The following is a 14325-nucleotide window of genomic DNA, read 5'->3' on the forward strand; positions in this document are numbered from 1 at the left end:
GATTAGAAATCAACTGTAAACATGTTGAAGAATTCTATTTTTTTTTCACTACTGCTCTGCCTTTTCTTCACAATCTGTTGTGGTGTCAGACTTATTTTGACAATACTTGTAGAACTTGTCATATTAACAAAGTTATCAAACAGAGTGAGCACACGCATGGCAACAGCTGTAGTCCAGCAAGAGTCAAACTAACTGGCCACAGGTATTCACCAGGAAATATTCACGTTGTAGCTGCACAAACCCAAAATATCCTCAGAAGTATGCAGAGTACTTGTAGCTTTATTTAAATAGCAACAGCCCTTCAACCTGGAATGATCTATTCCAAACTTTGGAATTTAGGATAAAAATAAAATGATCACATTTAGATTTTATATATACATATAAGGATTTATTTTTGCTGTGATGGTGCTACATGATTATTTCTGCTTCTGTAGAAGTGCTTCATAAAAAAGGGTATACACAAAGTTTAATACAATGATGGGATTTATTTGATGTTATATAACAAACTCAGAAATACTTGTTTAAAACCAAAATAAACCCCATAATCCACTAAGACTGTAAATTGGTGGGGTAGGAACAATCTTTTCATTATTCGTGTCCAGAGAGCTTAATACAATGAGGTCTCAGTTCTTTGCTAACATCTCTAGGTGTTAACACAATGCTATTAAATCTACTCAATAGCAAAAGACGCAGTCAGTGGATTTATGTCTCTCATTCCTTTGTAAATGTGTGAATCTAACAGAATAGTTTAATGGCCAGATTTTTCAGCTGCAATGTCTGATTTTGCACGTACATCAGATACTATGCATCTATTTATGCAAATCAATGTTGGATTTATATGCACAAAATACAAATGCCTGAGAACTCCTGTCTGTGCAGTTGAGCTGCATTCAGAAAGGAGAAAGATGATATTTGGATGCCACGGTCACCCTAGAGGAGCAGGAGCCATACTTAGCACTCCAAACTGCTGCCTTCCTTCTTCATCTCTCTGTCAAAACGAAACTGACGTTAACATTGGCTTTCAGGCCCTTTTCTTATCTGCCTGTATTTTTACACCATAAAACCTTCAGTTTAGTAAAGCTAGAATCTTAGAACCACAGAATCATTAAGGTCGGAAAAGAACTCTGAGACCATGAAGTCCCAAGCATCAACACACCACCACCATGCCTAGTAAACCAAGTACCAAAGCAAAAAACATCTACATGTTTTTTGAACACCTCCAGGGATGGAGACTCCACCGCTTCTTTGTATGCTAGTTTTTCTTATCTGGATATTTTACATTTTTCCTCCCTGATACATCAATTTTCCTGTAGATACAATACTTCTCCTGTGGATTTGCTAGCTATCCCACATGCTAGGAATGGTTTGACTCGATGATCCGGTGGGTCTTTTCCAACCTAGTGATTCTATGATTCTTTTCCTTACAGCCTGGGCTAGCCTTTCCTCATGAGGTGTGGACGTGCCAGTCTTTCCTCACTGGAGACACTTGTTTTCTACCTGGATGTGCCAGTTTTTTCCTCCCACTAGGTATGTCTCTCTGCTGGATATAAGTTTCCTCCTGGATATGCTACTTAATGGACATTACACTTTTTTCTTTTTCCTTGGTGGATGTGCCAGTTTTTCCTCAAAGAATGTTCCACTTTTTTCCTCAATGCACGGCTACTTTTTCTTCAATGCATGGCTACTTTTTTCCTCAACAGATGTGCCACTTTTTCCTACAAGAATGTTCCACTTTTTTCCCAGTGAATGTGCCACCTTTTCCCTCAATGCACGGCCACTTTTTCCTCAAAGAATATTCCAGTTTTTTCCCTCAATGCACAGCTACTTTTTCTTCAATGCATGGCCACTTTTTCCTCAAAGAATGTGCCACTTTTTCCCTGGTGAATGTGTCACCTTTTTTATCAATGCATGGCTATGTTTTTCCTCAAAAAACGTGCCACTTTTTCCTCAGTTTATGTGCCACTTTTCCTCAGCGAATGCTCCACTTTTTCCTCAGAGAACATGCCACTTTTTTCCTCAATGCATGCTCACTTTTTCCTCAGTGAACGTGCCACTTTCTCCTCACAGAATGTGCCACTTTTTCCTATAAGAATTCTCCACTTTTTCCTCAATGGACATGGCACTTTTTCCTCAGCAGATGTGCCACATTCTCCTCAATACATGCCCACTTTTTCCTCAGGGAATGTACCACTTCTTTTTCTCAATGCATGGCCACATTTTCCCTCAAAAAATGTGCCACTTCTTCCTCAGCGAACGTGCCACATTTTCCTCGGTGAATATGCCACTTTTTCCTCAATGCATGCCCACTTTTTCCTGTAAGAATTCTCCACTTTTTCCTCAAGGGACGTGCCACTTTTTCCTCAATGCATGCCCACTTTTTCCTGTAAGAATTCTCCACTTTTTCCTCAAGGGACGTGCCACTTTTTCCTCAATAGATGTGCTGCATTCTCCTCAATACATGCCCACTTTTTCCTCAGGGAATGTGCCATTTTTTTTTCTCAATGCATGGCCACTTTTTCCTCAGTGAACACGCCACTTTTTCCTCAATGCATGCCCACTTTCTCCTCACAGAATGTGCCACTTTTTCCTATAAGAATTCTCCACTTTTTCCTCAATGGACATGGCACTTTTTCCTCAGCAGATGTGCCACATTCTCCTCAATACATGCCCACTTTTTCCTCACACAACGTGCCACGTTTTTTTCCTCTATGCCCTGTCCCTTTTCCCTGGGGAAAAGCCTCTTTCTTGGGGGAAACGCGCCTCTATTTCCCCCACGCCGGTGCCGCTTTTCCCCCAGCGGACACGTCCCTCCCAGGATTTGTTGTTTTCCCCTCAAACGCTTTTTTCCTTTCGCCTTAGGGCACCGCCACCCCGCCCTCCGAATCGCGCCCCCCTCCCCAACAACCGGAGTCCCCGCGGCGGGGCGGTGCCTGTCCCTTTAAGGCGGCGCGTGCCCGCGCGCCGCGGGGCCGGGGGGGGCGTGGCCTGGCGGCGGCGGCGGCGCGCGGCGGGCGCTTCACCTGCAGCCAAGAGCGGGCGCTGAGCGGCGGCGGCAGCGGCAGCAGCGACCCCCCTGGCCCCGGCACTGCGGAGCGCGGCACCGGGCGGCCAGCCGGCACCGCCGGGCGGGTGGGAGCCGCCGGGGCCATGAGGACCGGCTCGCAGGTGCTGCTGGTGCTGCTCCTTCCCGTTTGGGGCTCGGCGGCGGCGGTAAGTGGGGAGCCCCCACCCCCCCACCCCCGCCTCAACACACACACACACGCCCGGAGGGGGAGAAGGGCAGCGGCTCCGGGCTCTGGCAACGCAACTTCGGGGCCGGGCGAGGATGCGGGGTGCGGGGTCCAGGCGAGGATGCGGAGTCCGACTGTGGGTCCGGCTCCAGGATGCGAAGTGAGGATGCGGAGTCCGGGTCCGAGTCAAGATGCGGGGTCCGGATGCGGAGTCGCGCCCAGGATGCGGGGTCCGGGCGAGGATGCAGGAGCGGGGGTGCGGGGTCCGGGATGCGGGGTCCAGGATACAGGAGCAGAAATGCGGGTGCGGGTCCTGGATGCGGGTTCCGGGCGAGGATGCGGGAGCGGAGCGGCGCCCCCGCAGCTCCCCGCCGTCACCCCATTCCCTCGTATGGTTTTTTTTACTATTATCGCAATTTTTAATGATTCTTTTTAACCTCTCCCGTGACTCCCGCGCCTCCCACCCTGCCGGCGAAACTTGCCCTCCGTGTGCTGCGCGTTGCCGGATAAACTTCGGGGGTCCCGGCGCGGAGCCTCCGCACCCGCGCTGCGCTGCGCGCTCCCCGCCAGCCGCCCCGCTGCCTTCAACTTTTAATTTTTGCAAGCCTCTCAGGAGACCGAGCGGGCCCGAGCCGTGCGGGGGTCGCGGGGGGAGGGGCTGACAGTCTGAAAAGTTACATTTTATTAGGATACCCCCTCTTTAAATGAGGAGCTCTCTGCAGAGCAGCAACAAGCTCCTGAACGCGTGGCTGCAGCGCTACGGTTCGAGCGGGGCGGCTGCTGCGTTTCGTGTTGGACTGGCTGCAGAAGCAAGAGCCGCTTATTTTTCTGCCCGTATCCCCCTGTGCCCAGTTGAATCTGTGAAGATGTCCCGTGTCTGAGCCCTCGGGAGGCTGGGGGGTGTGCAGAAGTAGCTCTGCTATGCCCTCACCATCTGAGCGCAGTTATAATATTGGGGTGATTTCAGACTCAAAGCCTCTTATCCTCAGTGAGACCCTCGGAAACGTTTCCTAACGGGAACATCTTGCCAGCGACGGTCAGAGTCCACAGAGCCGCCGCTTCCTTGCGCTTCCCATGCAGTCGCTGGCATCCGTCTCCTGAGCGTGATTTTTAGCAGAGTACATTGGCTTGCTTTCTGCTTACTAAGCTCATCCGAAAGGACCCTTCGCTCCTCTTCCCTTCTGCCTGTCTCTGTGATGCAGTCTCGTCTGTGTCAGGCAGCGTTTGGAAGTCCGGGGGAGCTGGGCTCCTCTCCCTGGGGAGGCAGGGGCATGCCTGGAGTCACTTTATTGGGAAAGTGGTTCTCCCGATCCTCTGGTTTCAGCTGGCACTGGAGGCATCGCAGGCGCAGTCTGCATCGCTGAGCAGTGCTCTGGCTAGCCTTGCCGATAGTCCGGGAGCTTTAGAATTCCCTTGCCACCAGCATTTGTGCATAAATCACCTGGCACTTGTTAGGCATAAATCATTGCCTTGTGTGTTTTCAGTGAATTGGTCAGAGCTGGGGTCTGGGACCCTCCTTGCGTGGCCATTGTGTACTCCATCCCAGGAGTACTGGAGTACCACATCCTCGCTAACCTGTCCCAGTGGCAGGGGCTGCTTCCCCGCTGCGCAGTTCAAAGTTGCGGCAGAGCAGCTGAGTATTTAGCTGAACGCATTCCCCTTGGACCCTGACAGGTTGTACGTGGGGCTGTGGTATTCAATGGCATTGTTAAGTTTTTCCACCCTCCATCCCCTCCATCCCCTCCATCCCCTCCATCCCCTCCATCCCCTCCATCCCCTCCATCCCCTCCATCCCCTCCATCCCCTCCATCCCCTCCATCCCCTCCATCCCCTCCATCCCCTCCATCCCCTCCATCCCCTCCATGGCAGCATCAGCAGGCAGAGCCTTGGAGGCTACTGCAGGGCTAAGGGGAAAGAAGGGGACTTCAGCTTGCCACAAGCTCCTGAGGCTGCTGCGAGGTGGGGTGTTTCTCCTCTTTAAGTCTTGGGGTTTGCCCAGTTTCTCAGTAGCAAAACTCGGTGATTTGGATGTTGCAACATCAGGCCTTTGCGTGGCTCCAGTGGGAGCACAGCTCGCCTTGATGAATTGCTGCTCTTTGTTTCCTCCCCTCTTCTGACAGTGCCCAGTATCCCAGCCTTCCTACATCAATGCTCTTTATTGTACTCAGGCAACTATTTTCTTGCCCGTTTTATTTTTGCAGCTACAGTATGGATCCACTCCAACAGACAGACACTTCAGCACAAGCGGTTTTTACTTGCGCACTGCTTTACTATTCAGGTTTGCCTCTGCCTAAACACCTAGTCATTGAGTACAAAACACTTTCCCAAATGACAGAAGTCACGGTGTGTGTTTTCCTTGTTTTGTTTTTGCAGGCACACGATGGGGATCTTACAGTTAGACCCACATGCAAGCCTGGCTTTTCAGAAGAAGACTACACAGCATTCGTCTCCCAGAACATCATGGAAGGGCAGAAGTTACTGAAAGGTAAGTGGAATAAACGGCTTAATAGGTGCTGCAATAACTGTATTTTCAGGAGGTGAAAGGAGGCTTAAAGATGCTGGTTTTGCTGGTGAAATTGTCTGCAGAATTATGTTTGTAGGAGGATGAAACACTAAGTGGTTTACCTGAGCACAGTTTTGAATACAGATGAATCATTCAAAGTCCGTGTGCTGTCTGCTTCAGGTGGATTGTTTGCATATAGTATGCGAGGTCATCACTTCACTTTTAAGTCTCCCACTCCCACCCCGTCTGAAGGAATTCTACATTTTATATTTTAGAAAGTATTTTTATGTATGAAATTCAAAGCTCCTTAAATTATCTCTGCTTTGAAATGCATGATAAAGCAGACGTTGTTGTTGGAAATGTGGTAAACAAGCCTACAGACATTCTGTTCACAAATGTGGCATTCATTTTCCTTACTGCCCCACTGACAACATGAAAACACAGGCAAAAAGAAACTACCAATTAGCTTTATAGTAATTGCAGGATTATAACCACTTTTGTGATTGTAAATTCTGAGACGCCTTCGTAATCCAAATAACAATAGATTATCCTGTGTATTGATCTGTCTCCCTTTCAAGTTAAAAATAGTTAAACTTTATATTTGCATGATGCAGAAAATCATTGCTTTATCCCAAGAGAGTTTTCAAAGATCAAAATCCAACCCTTCCTAGCACCCCCTTTGAGTTAAATCTCTAACCATTACGGAATGTTATAGGCATTCTTAAAACACAGCACGTTGTGGAAGTTGGGGAGCGCATCAGGGCTTGATGCTTCACTTGAGGGTTTATAAACCCTTTGCTACTTTCTCTGGAGTATGTTTACTCATATGCGTGTCTCTGCCAGAAGGCTGGGATTTCTGTCTTCCTCCAGAGCAAACACCTGCTCCGTTACTTTGATTTTTCTCCAAAGAGAAGGAGAGTTGTCAGTATTCTTTCTGGCTTCAGCAGAATCCAGGGCTGGACATTTTTTCTCTACATGAGTTGGCAATCAGTTTTGTTTCTGAGCCCAGTTGCCTCGGTTTTGGTGTTCAGGAATTCTCATGACTCGCCTGGCATCAATGAATAGTTTGGGAGTTTATTTTTAGTTTGAAAGATAACCAAATAGCCATTTGACACACGAAGAGACCAAGTAACAATTGTTTATGTATTTAACAGCAAGTTTTCCCACACTGTAAGGCTTTACAGGTCAGTCTACAAGCCGCGTAGATTTCATGCTTTTTAACTTTGGAAATTAGTCAGTAAACAATGTCCTCCAAATGCTGAAGGAAAGTCATGGCACTCATGCATGTGCTTGGAGGAAGTTTCTTTGCAAGTTTAGTGCTTAATGTAGGTGGGCAGTGGGGACAGAGTAGAAGGTCTATGTAGAGGAGTTGGCTGGCAGTGACTTTGAAGACAGTAGAGTGGCTGTCCCTTCCTTTCAATTGCAACTAATAATTTTTGTACATGAAATTGTATTTAGATAGGCTGTCAGGTTGACTTGAATTAAAATGTATTTCTATTTGGTTTTACCCTTTGGGGGCCAGTTGTAGTTCTACATTGGTCATGGCAAACCTGCTGCTGATTTAGGGCTGAACTGGCCCTCAGAACATTACATATGCATGCACCACTTGTAAGATTCATGTCCTGATAACATTACCATGAGTTATGTGATTTGTAAGTATTTTGTCAACCAAAGGAGAAAGAAAAAAGTGCAAATGCGGTGTTTGCTAATAAGTAAGCTATCATCTTTACACCTTTTAATCTGCAGTCAAATACATGCTGCTGTTTATCATAGGAAACAAATATATCTAATTAATTTGTACAATAATGGGGGAGAAAATCTGCTGCATAAAATCGTTATTCCCGCTTGTGTTAGTCTTTATATATACTCTAGCATGTAAAATTGGTAGTTTTCCAGTTTAGGTTTAATTTTACTTCCTAACACTTGATATGTCTGAAGCATAAAATGTTTATCTCTTTCTTCCATCTGGGTGAAGTATTGTACAATAGTTCAGACCAAAAATGGGTTCAGATTGCTTACATTATCATGTTTGATAGATTGACATATGTACTGTTTCACACCATCTTACCACGCAAAGCTGAGCTGCCAGCTACCACCATCTTATTCATCAGCATTCAAGTAATTCGTCTTTAGGCCAAATGGGACTGCTTGCAGGAAAAAAGTAGGTAGGAATTCACCTTTCAGTGCTTCGTGGAACTGGGGGATGAAAAGTGTCTGTGTAGTTCAGATCACTCTCAGGAGATGTCAGTGTGCAAACCTGAAGTCTTTATGCTGCATAATCCTCACTTTCTCCTTAGGAAGGAGGTGTGAGGAGTCTTGGGACCATTTATACTTCCTAAAGGTTTGCCATCAGAAATCGGGTAGGATGTAGACCTAAGCATAGTGGTGAACTTCAGCCGACAGGGGGAAGTTTAGATGTTACGTGGCTTGGGGACAAGCTGTGTGTCAATAAATCCAGTGTTTTCCTTTTAAGCTTTATGATATCCAGCTCTCAAACGTATGCAGTGTTATGAATGTATCAAAATGAAAGTACATACAGTATTCTAGGTTTGAATCAAGTTAAATGGACAATGACTGCTTATAGACTTATTCCAATGAAAATAGTTTAGCCTTAATTTGACAACAGGAGCTTTTACAGAGCCATTGTTTTATTATACGTATGCCATAAGCTATTAACCACTGCTTTGTGGTTCATCTTATTTGCCTGAGTCAGCGCTCTGACATCCTCAAAACACACAGATTCTAGCAGAAGCTATTTGTTACACAGTAATTAACTTGTTTATGATAAATGGATGGGAGAAATGTCACGGCATTTTGTTTTATGTATAAATGAAAAGCATTTGCATTCTAAAAATTTCATATTTATTAGACTTAAAATAGTTTTCCCCAGAAGTGCCACAAATACCGCGCGTTGCACATCGCTGACAGCATTGTACCCTGATGATGAGATGTTAGCTGTAGTGATTTGTGGAGCCAATGTCTTCCTTAGAAATGTAGTCCCTGCATCTCTTGATAGAAATTATTGTGGTGTAATCTCTTATATTTTTTGTTTGGTTTTGTTTGCAGGATCACAAACTTAGTCTTGACCACTCATACGTGATACTGTTTAAAACAGGTCTGTTAACTGTTTTCTTCTTCAGCCGAAGGAAAAAAAAATCTCAAAGTTGCAGTGTTTCAGAGGACAATTATGGCATGGGTATCTCTTTCTCTTTGTTAATTATTAATGTTACCTTAAAATGGTGAGAACATTGGTTCTGAGGAGTGGGGAGTGATGACTTGCAGTACTGTGGTGAAGATGGTCCAGGACTGACTCAGGGGATCTGATCCTTGAGTACTGACTCAGGTATATGGGACTGGTGATGACTAGAGGCCTCTTGGGGCCGGAGAGAAACGAGTAGGATGCTAGCAGTGGTACACAATATGATCTCTTGATAATAAGTTTATGCTCTTTTCCATTTTTGTGAGGTTTTTGAAGATTGTAATTAAAAAAAAAGAAAAAGACATTTTTCTAAATTGGTAACTCATGTTTTATTGGCATACTGTGAGACCGTGGCAACTGGTAGTGGGTGGACTGACATCACAGTGTTAAATGCATTATTTTTCCAGCCTAGTATCATCATGGTTGTAGCAGGTCACCTCTTAGAAATACTGCTGAACGAAACAACTCGGAGCTTTCCCTACAATCGGCAGACAACACGAGCAGTTGAGATGTGCAGCCCCTTTTTTGTTTCTTTTTGTGTATCTATTCATTTGCAGTGATTCAAGTTTCTGTTGCCCATCCTAAATAGTGCCTATACTGATGTAGCAGGAAAACTCCACTTGTGTAGGCAGTTACGTTTGGGTAGAAGCACGTGGAAACAGTTTATTTTTATACGGGAAGATGAATAGATTGTGCAAACATGTTCTGCTTTAAGCAAGTGTATGAAACCAAAGGTAGCCAAGCTTCATCAGGATGGGGATAAACTTTTTAGCAGGGCTTTTTGTGATAAGATGAGGGGTAATGGTTTTAAACCAAGAGAGGTTAGATTTAAACTAGACATAGGGAAGAAATTTTTTGTTATGAGGATGGTGAAACAGTGGGACAGGTTGCCCAGAGAGATGGTATATGATCCATCTCTGGAAGCATTCAAGGTCAGGTTGGCTGGATCTCTGAGCAACGAGATCTGGCTGAACATGCCCCTGCTTGCTGTAGGGGAGTGGACTGGATGAGCTTTAAAGGTTCCTTCCAACCCAAACCATTCTAAGATTCTTGCAGATGTGTAAAAGAGTAATTGCTTCTGCGCTAGGACTTTTTGTGGAATTATTTTTGGTTAAAACAAACAAATAAAATACTTCAAAACTACTGAAATACCTGGTTTTTCATGAAAGTTCAGTTTGTGGGCCATCTTCTAAATTTTTTAGAGGTAAGATGTTCTTCATGGTCAAAGCTTTTGTTCTTTCTGCTGAGGTTTTAAAACCCCCCATCCTCTTCAGCCCTTATCACTTCCTGTAGGAGAATTTAGGAAGGCTGTGAATGCTGTTTAGAAAGGCTAGAACAGACAGGCAAAAAAAAATCCCAACACTCCAAATCTTCATGAGGTAGTGGAGAAGCAAAAATTAAAATAAAAAGCGAGGGTGGGTGGGAGGCAGAACCTGAGCAAGCCTTTGCAAATTATGTTTGAGTCTGGCTACTAGTCATTCATGTAGCAGTAAATGTAGGGATATATTCTGTACCACTTTTTCAAGGTAAATATATTGTTGTTATGGTAATATTGGATATTGAATATCGAGTGTGTTAATTAAATGTATTAACAGCTCTACTTGACAGTAGTCATACAGCTGTAAAATACTAGTGAAGCTTGGTCCCTGTGGAAGGATGAGACAAACCTTCTGGGAGGAATACCGGTAGCTTTGTTCAATTCCTGGAGGGAAGGGGTCTACCCTGGGGTAACAGGCAGTAGCCAAGGAAAAGAGTGTGTATCTGCAGCACTTTGTGGCCCCAGCGTGTGAATTGGCTCTTGGACATTCTGCCTGTCTGTACATCTGGCTTCCCCCTTTTCCTGGATCTAGAATTGCAAAGATATAAATACATTTCTGCTATTAATTTTAGTAGTATCTTGGTTCCTAAAGGCTTCAGGTCCCGGTCTGCCTCTGAAACGTGCTTGGAAAGATGCTTCATCCCGAATGTGCAGGCAGGGTGCTTGCAGTACTGCCTGTGAACCTAGTCCTGCCTCCATCTGCCGAGTACTTTTTGGTGTATTGTACAGATGTTGTTTTGGAAGCAAAAAGCGTTAGAAATGTTGGGATTTGTTGTGGTGTTTGGTGGGGTTTTTGAGCACCTCTTGAGGGCTGCTCAGTCCTTGTAGCAGTACATAAGCTCTGCTGCAGCCTGCTGAGATATCCAGTGCCGCCTCTGAGCTGCTCTGAGTTTAAAAGACAGGGAGATTTTTCCATTCATGCTTTCATTATTTTGTGGTCTGTGATTCTGCATGAAAAGCAGTTACTGAAGTTATCGTACACATAATTAGCTTCACAGTTCCCTAATAAAATCTGAAAGTAGACGAAAGCCCACTGGGAACCCAGAACTCTTTCCCTAACCTTTCTTCATTCCTTTCTTGGAGGAAAAAGAGGCCGACAGACATCAGCTTTCTATGTTAAGCTTGTACGTGTTCCAGTGAAGCTGCCTCTCGGAAAACACTTCTCCCATTCCACAGGACAACTTCTTCTAAAAGCAGTTTCTCTTGATGGGCATGTTGCAAATCAAAACCGTAATTTCAGTTGTGAGTTCCAGGGGAGACCCCAGAAGGAGCTGCTGTGGGTTGGGGAGCTGCTGATGCGTATTTATTTTTAATGTTATTCTTCAGATCTAACTTCTGACACAAAAAATGATGTTTAAGATGACATTTTTATCTAAATAAAATTGCAGTTAATGAGACCGGAGTAGTCAATAACGCTCTGTAGAGTTAATCCCCTTACGCTGTTTAATAACTGTATATATTGCTTTCTAGATTAGAGCTTTGAACCAAATTCCTCAAACCCAAGTAAAATTACTTTTTTCTGCATTCTGGGCAGCTAACTGATTTTTATCTGAATAAATCTGCTTTTCCAACAACAGACTTGGAGCTTCTCTTTTTTTTTTTCTCCCGCAGGAATTTGTTAAAGAATTGCACTGCTTCAAATTAGGCACTCTAAAAAAAGATATTAAGAAAATGAAACAACAATTTCTAGTGAATAATTTATTAATTTCTTTATTTATGCTTAGGCTTTTAGGAAATAAGGCATGTTTGGAACAGTATCAGTTTCTTATTTATTGTGAAATACCTGCTGTTTCAAACTCCAAGCCAATAATGTTGGGTCTTTTAAGGTTAGAAAATGTTAATTTTAAAGTCACTTCTGTGTTCAGAAACCGACTGTCGTTGACAGAGCTCATGAGCTCTGATCTTACAGAGCAGATGCTGAAAGCGTTCTGAAAAAATCTTCTTTTTCGCATGTTGTGAATGAAAATTATTTATTCCAGCAGTGAAATACTTTCTTGCTCAGTTTTCATTGACCTAATGCCGGTTCTCATCACCCAATTTCATTGATATTTATGTACAAGCCTCCTTCTGCCTTAATTTCCACCCTGGAAATGAGTGTAATTTTTTTTAGAGGTGGCTTATTTCATTGCAAAATAAAGCTGGTGAAGTACTTAGTTCGACAGTAGCGTGGGCCATGTGCATAGCTCATAGAATATTTTAGTAATGTAGATAATACTTAGAAGTCTTATTTGAAAGGCAAGATGAGATTAAAACTACAGAGGATAGGATTTCATTGGAAGTCTGCTTCTTAATATTTTTTCATATAATAGAATGAATTTGAGTAACAGGGAAATAAGGCAGTTTCTGTTCAATTTGAGGTTACTGGTATAGTCAGAATTACTGCCATTCCTCTATAAAACCTACTTTTTTATTTTTAGGCAAATGCAGATAGTAAGAACTAAGACCAGAAAGCAGTATTTGAAAAATAAAGACCGGTATTTGCCTCTGGGAACTCCAGTTTCAAATGGATTGAGGAGGGTTTTGCGATAAATCTGTGCCAGTGACTGCAGACCCATTTCAGTACACAGCGATCTATTTGGTTTGATATTTTGGTTAAATATTTATTTATTAGTATTTCTGAAAGGAGAGGCTGAGAGAGCTGGGATTGTTTAGCCTAGAGAAGAAAAGCCTCAAGGGGAGTCTTCATCATCGTGTGTAAATGTCTCAAGGGAAAGTGTAGGGAGGATGGAGCCAGGCTTTTCTCAGCCGTGCACAGAGTAAGGGCAAGAGGAAACGCGCACAAACTGAAATGCAGGAAGAAACGTTCAGTGTGAGGGTTATCAGACACTGCAAGAGGTTGATCGGATAGGTTGTGGAGTCTTCATTCTGGGATGATCTCGGAACCCACGTGGATGCAGTCCTGGAGCCCACTCTGACTAGCCCAAGCAGAGGCTTGGACAAGAGGCTCTGCAGAGGTGCCATCCAGCCTCCACCGCACTGTGATCCTCTGAAATACTTTATGGGTTAATATATGAAAAGGTTGAGTGATGAATTGAGCTTTTCTGCAAATACAGATCAAATAGCTTTAAATAAAAGCATTTCAACAGCCTGCAAAAATGATCCTTGCAGGGAAGTTGTGTTCCCCTAACTTCTTGGAAGCATAACCTCTAAAGAGAGAATAATTGAAACACCAGGGACCAGTGTTCTGCTGTTTGCTTCCATTAGTGTCCAGGCTTAGCTTAGGCATAGTTTGTCTCCTGGCGTAAGGAAATGTTACACTTGAATTCAAAAAGCTCTTCGTTTCCTCTTTATTTTTAGTAGAATTAGAGAAGAGCATATGGAGTTTCTGTTTTCCCAAAATATTTGTCATTAGTGCTGGCTGCTTCGCTTCTTTCAGCAGAATCTTTCCCAAGCGAGTTTTCTGCAGTATAAAAAATAGTTGGGTTGAACAAGATTTCTCTTTGCCACAGGCTTTATGATTTTTCTTGCCTATATTCATTGTCTCTAATTTATTTATTAATTTTGAATCGCAGTTGCACAGAGGGAGAGAGAAGTGGCAAATGTTCTGGCATATGGGCTGCACTGTCGTTGGAAACAGCAACTTTCAGCTGCTCTTGCTGCCCTGTGCCTCATGACCTCGGGCTCCAGCATCTCTCTCTGCCAACCTGTTTAGATCGCTGCTTTCTGCTCCCTTCCAATACAAAATTTTAATTATTTTTTGCTTTGCCCTTGCTACTTTCCTGCCACTGTTCCCCACTACTTGCCAGCATTTTGTAACCGAGAGCCAGTGGCAGTAATTCAGCACTCTGATAGTTCTGCTGTGCGGTAGCTGCTGCTCAGAGGGGTCGCATACGCTACAGCCTATTAACATTAGCATGGTAATAGCAGCCACTATGTGGAACGCACAGTGGGGATGTTGGAAGCTCCTCCAAGGACCCCGAAGGTATGTATGGGCCACCCATGAAGGAGAAAGGGCATTTTTATTCCTCATTTCTGCTTTGAAATGAGCCAGTCTCTCTGTTTCATTGATACCCGGAAGCACTGCAATCATTAAGGCTATTATTATGCCTATTATAAATCACAATTTTGTAGCAGT

General features: G+C 44.1%; 1 protein-coding gene across 1 annotated transcript in view; it reads left to right on the forward strand.

Annotated features, from left to right (window-relative positions):
- The first annotated feature begins 3052 nt into the window (after window positions 1-3052).
- The window catches only part of CDH4 (cadherin 4), a 430462-nt gene continuing 419189 nt past the window's right edge, over window positions 3053-14325 (forward strand). Inside the window, exons 1-2 of the mRNA XM_069872039.1 lie at window positions 3053-3210; window positions 5604-5715. Of these exons, the coding sequence (XP_069728140.1) occupies window positions 3148-3210; window positions 5604-5715 (175 nt within the window). The 5' untranslated portion in view covers window positions 3053-3147. The remainder of the gene's footprint in view (window positions 3211-5603; window positions 5716-14325) is intronic.

Source organism: Phaenicophaeus curvirostris, chromosome 18 (assembly GCF_032191515.1).
Source record: "Phaenicophaeus curvirostris isolate KB17595 chromosome 18, BPBGC_Pcur_1.0, whole genome shotgun sequence".
Classification (NCBI taxonomy): domain Eukaryota; kingdom Metazoa; phylum Chordata; class Aves; order Cuculiformes; family Cuculidae; genus Phaenicophaeus; species Phaenicophaeus curvirostris.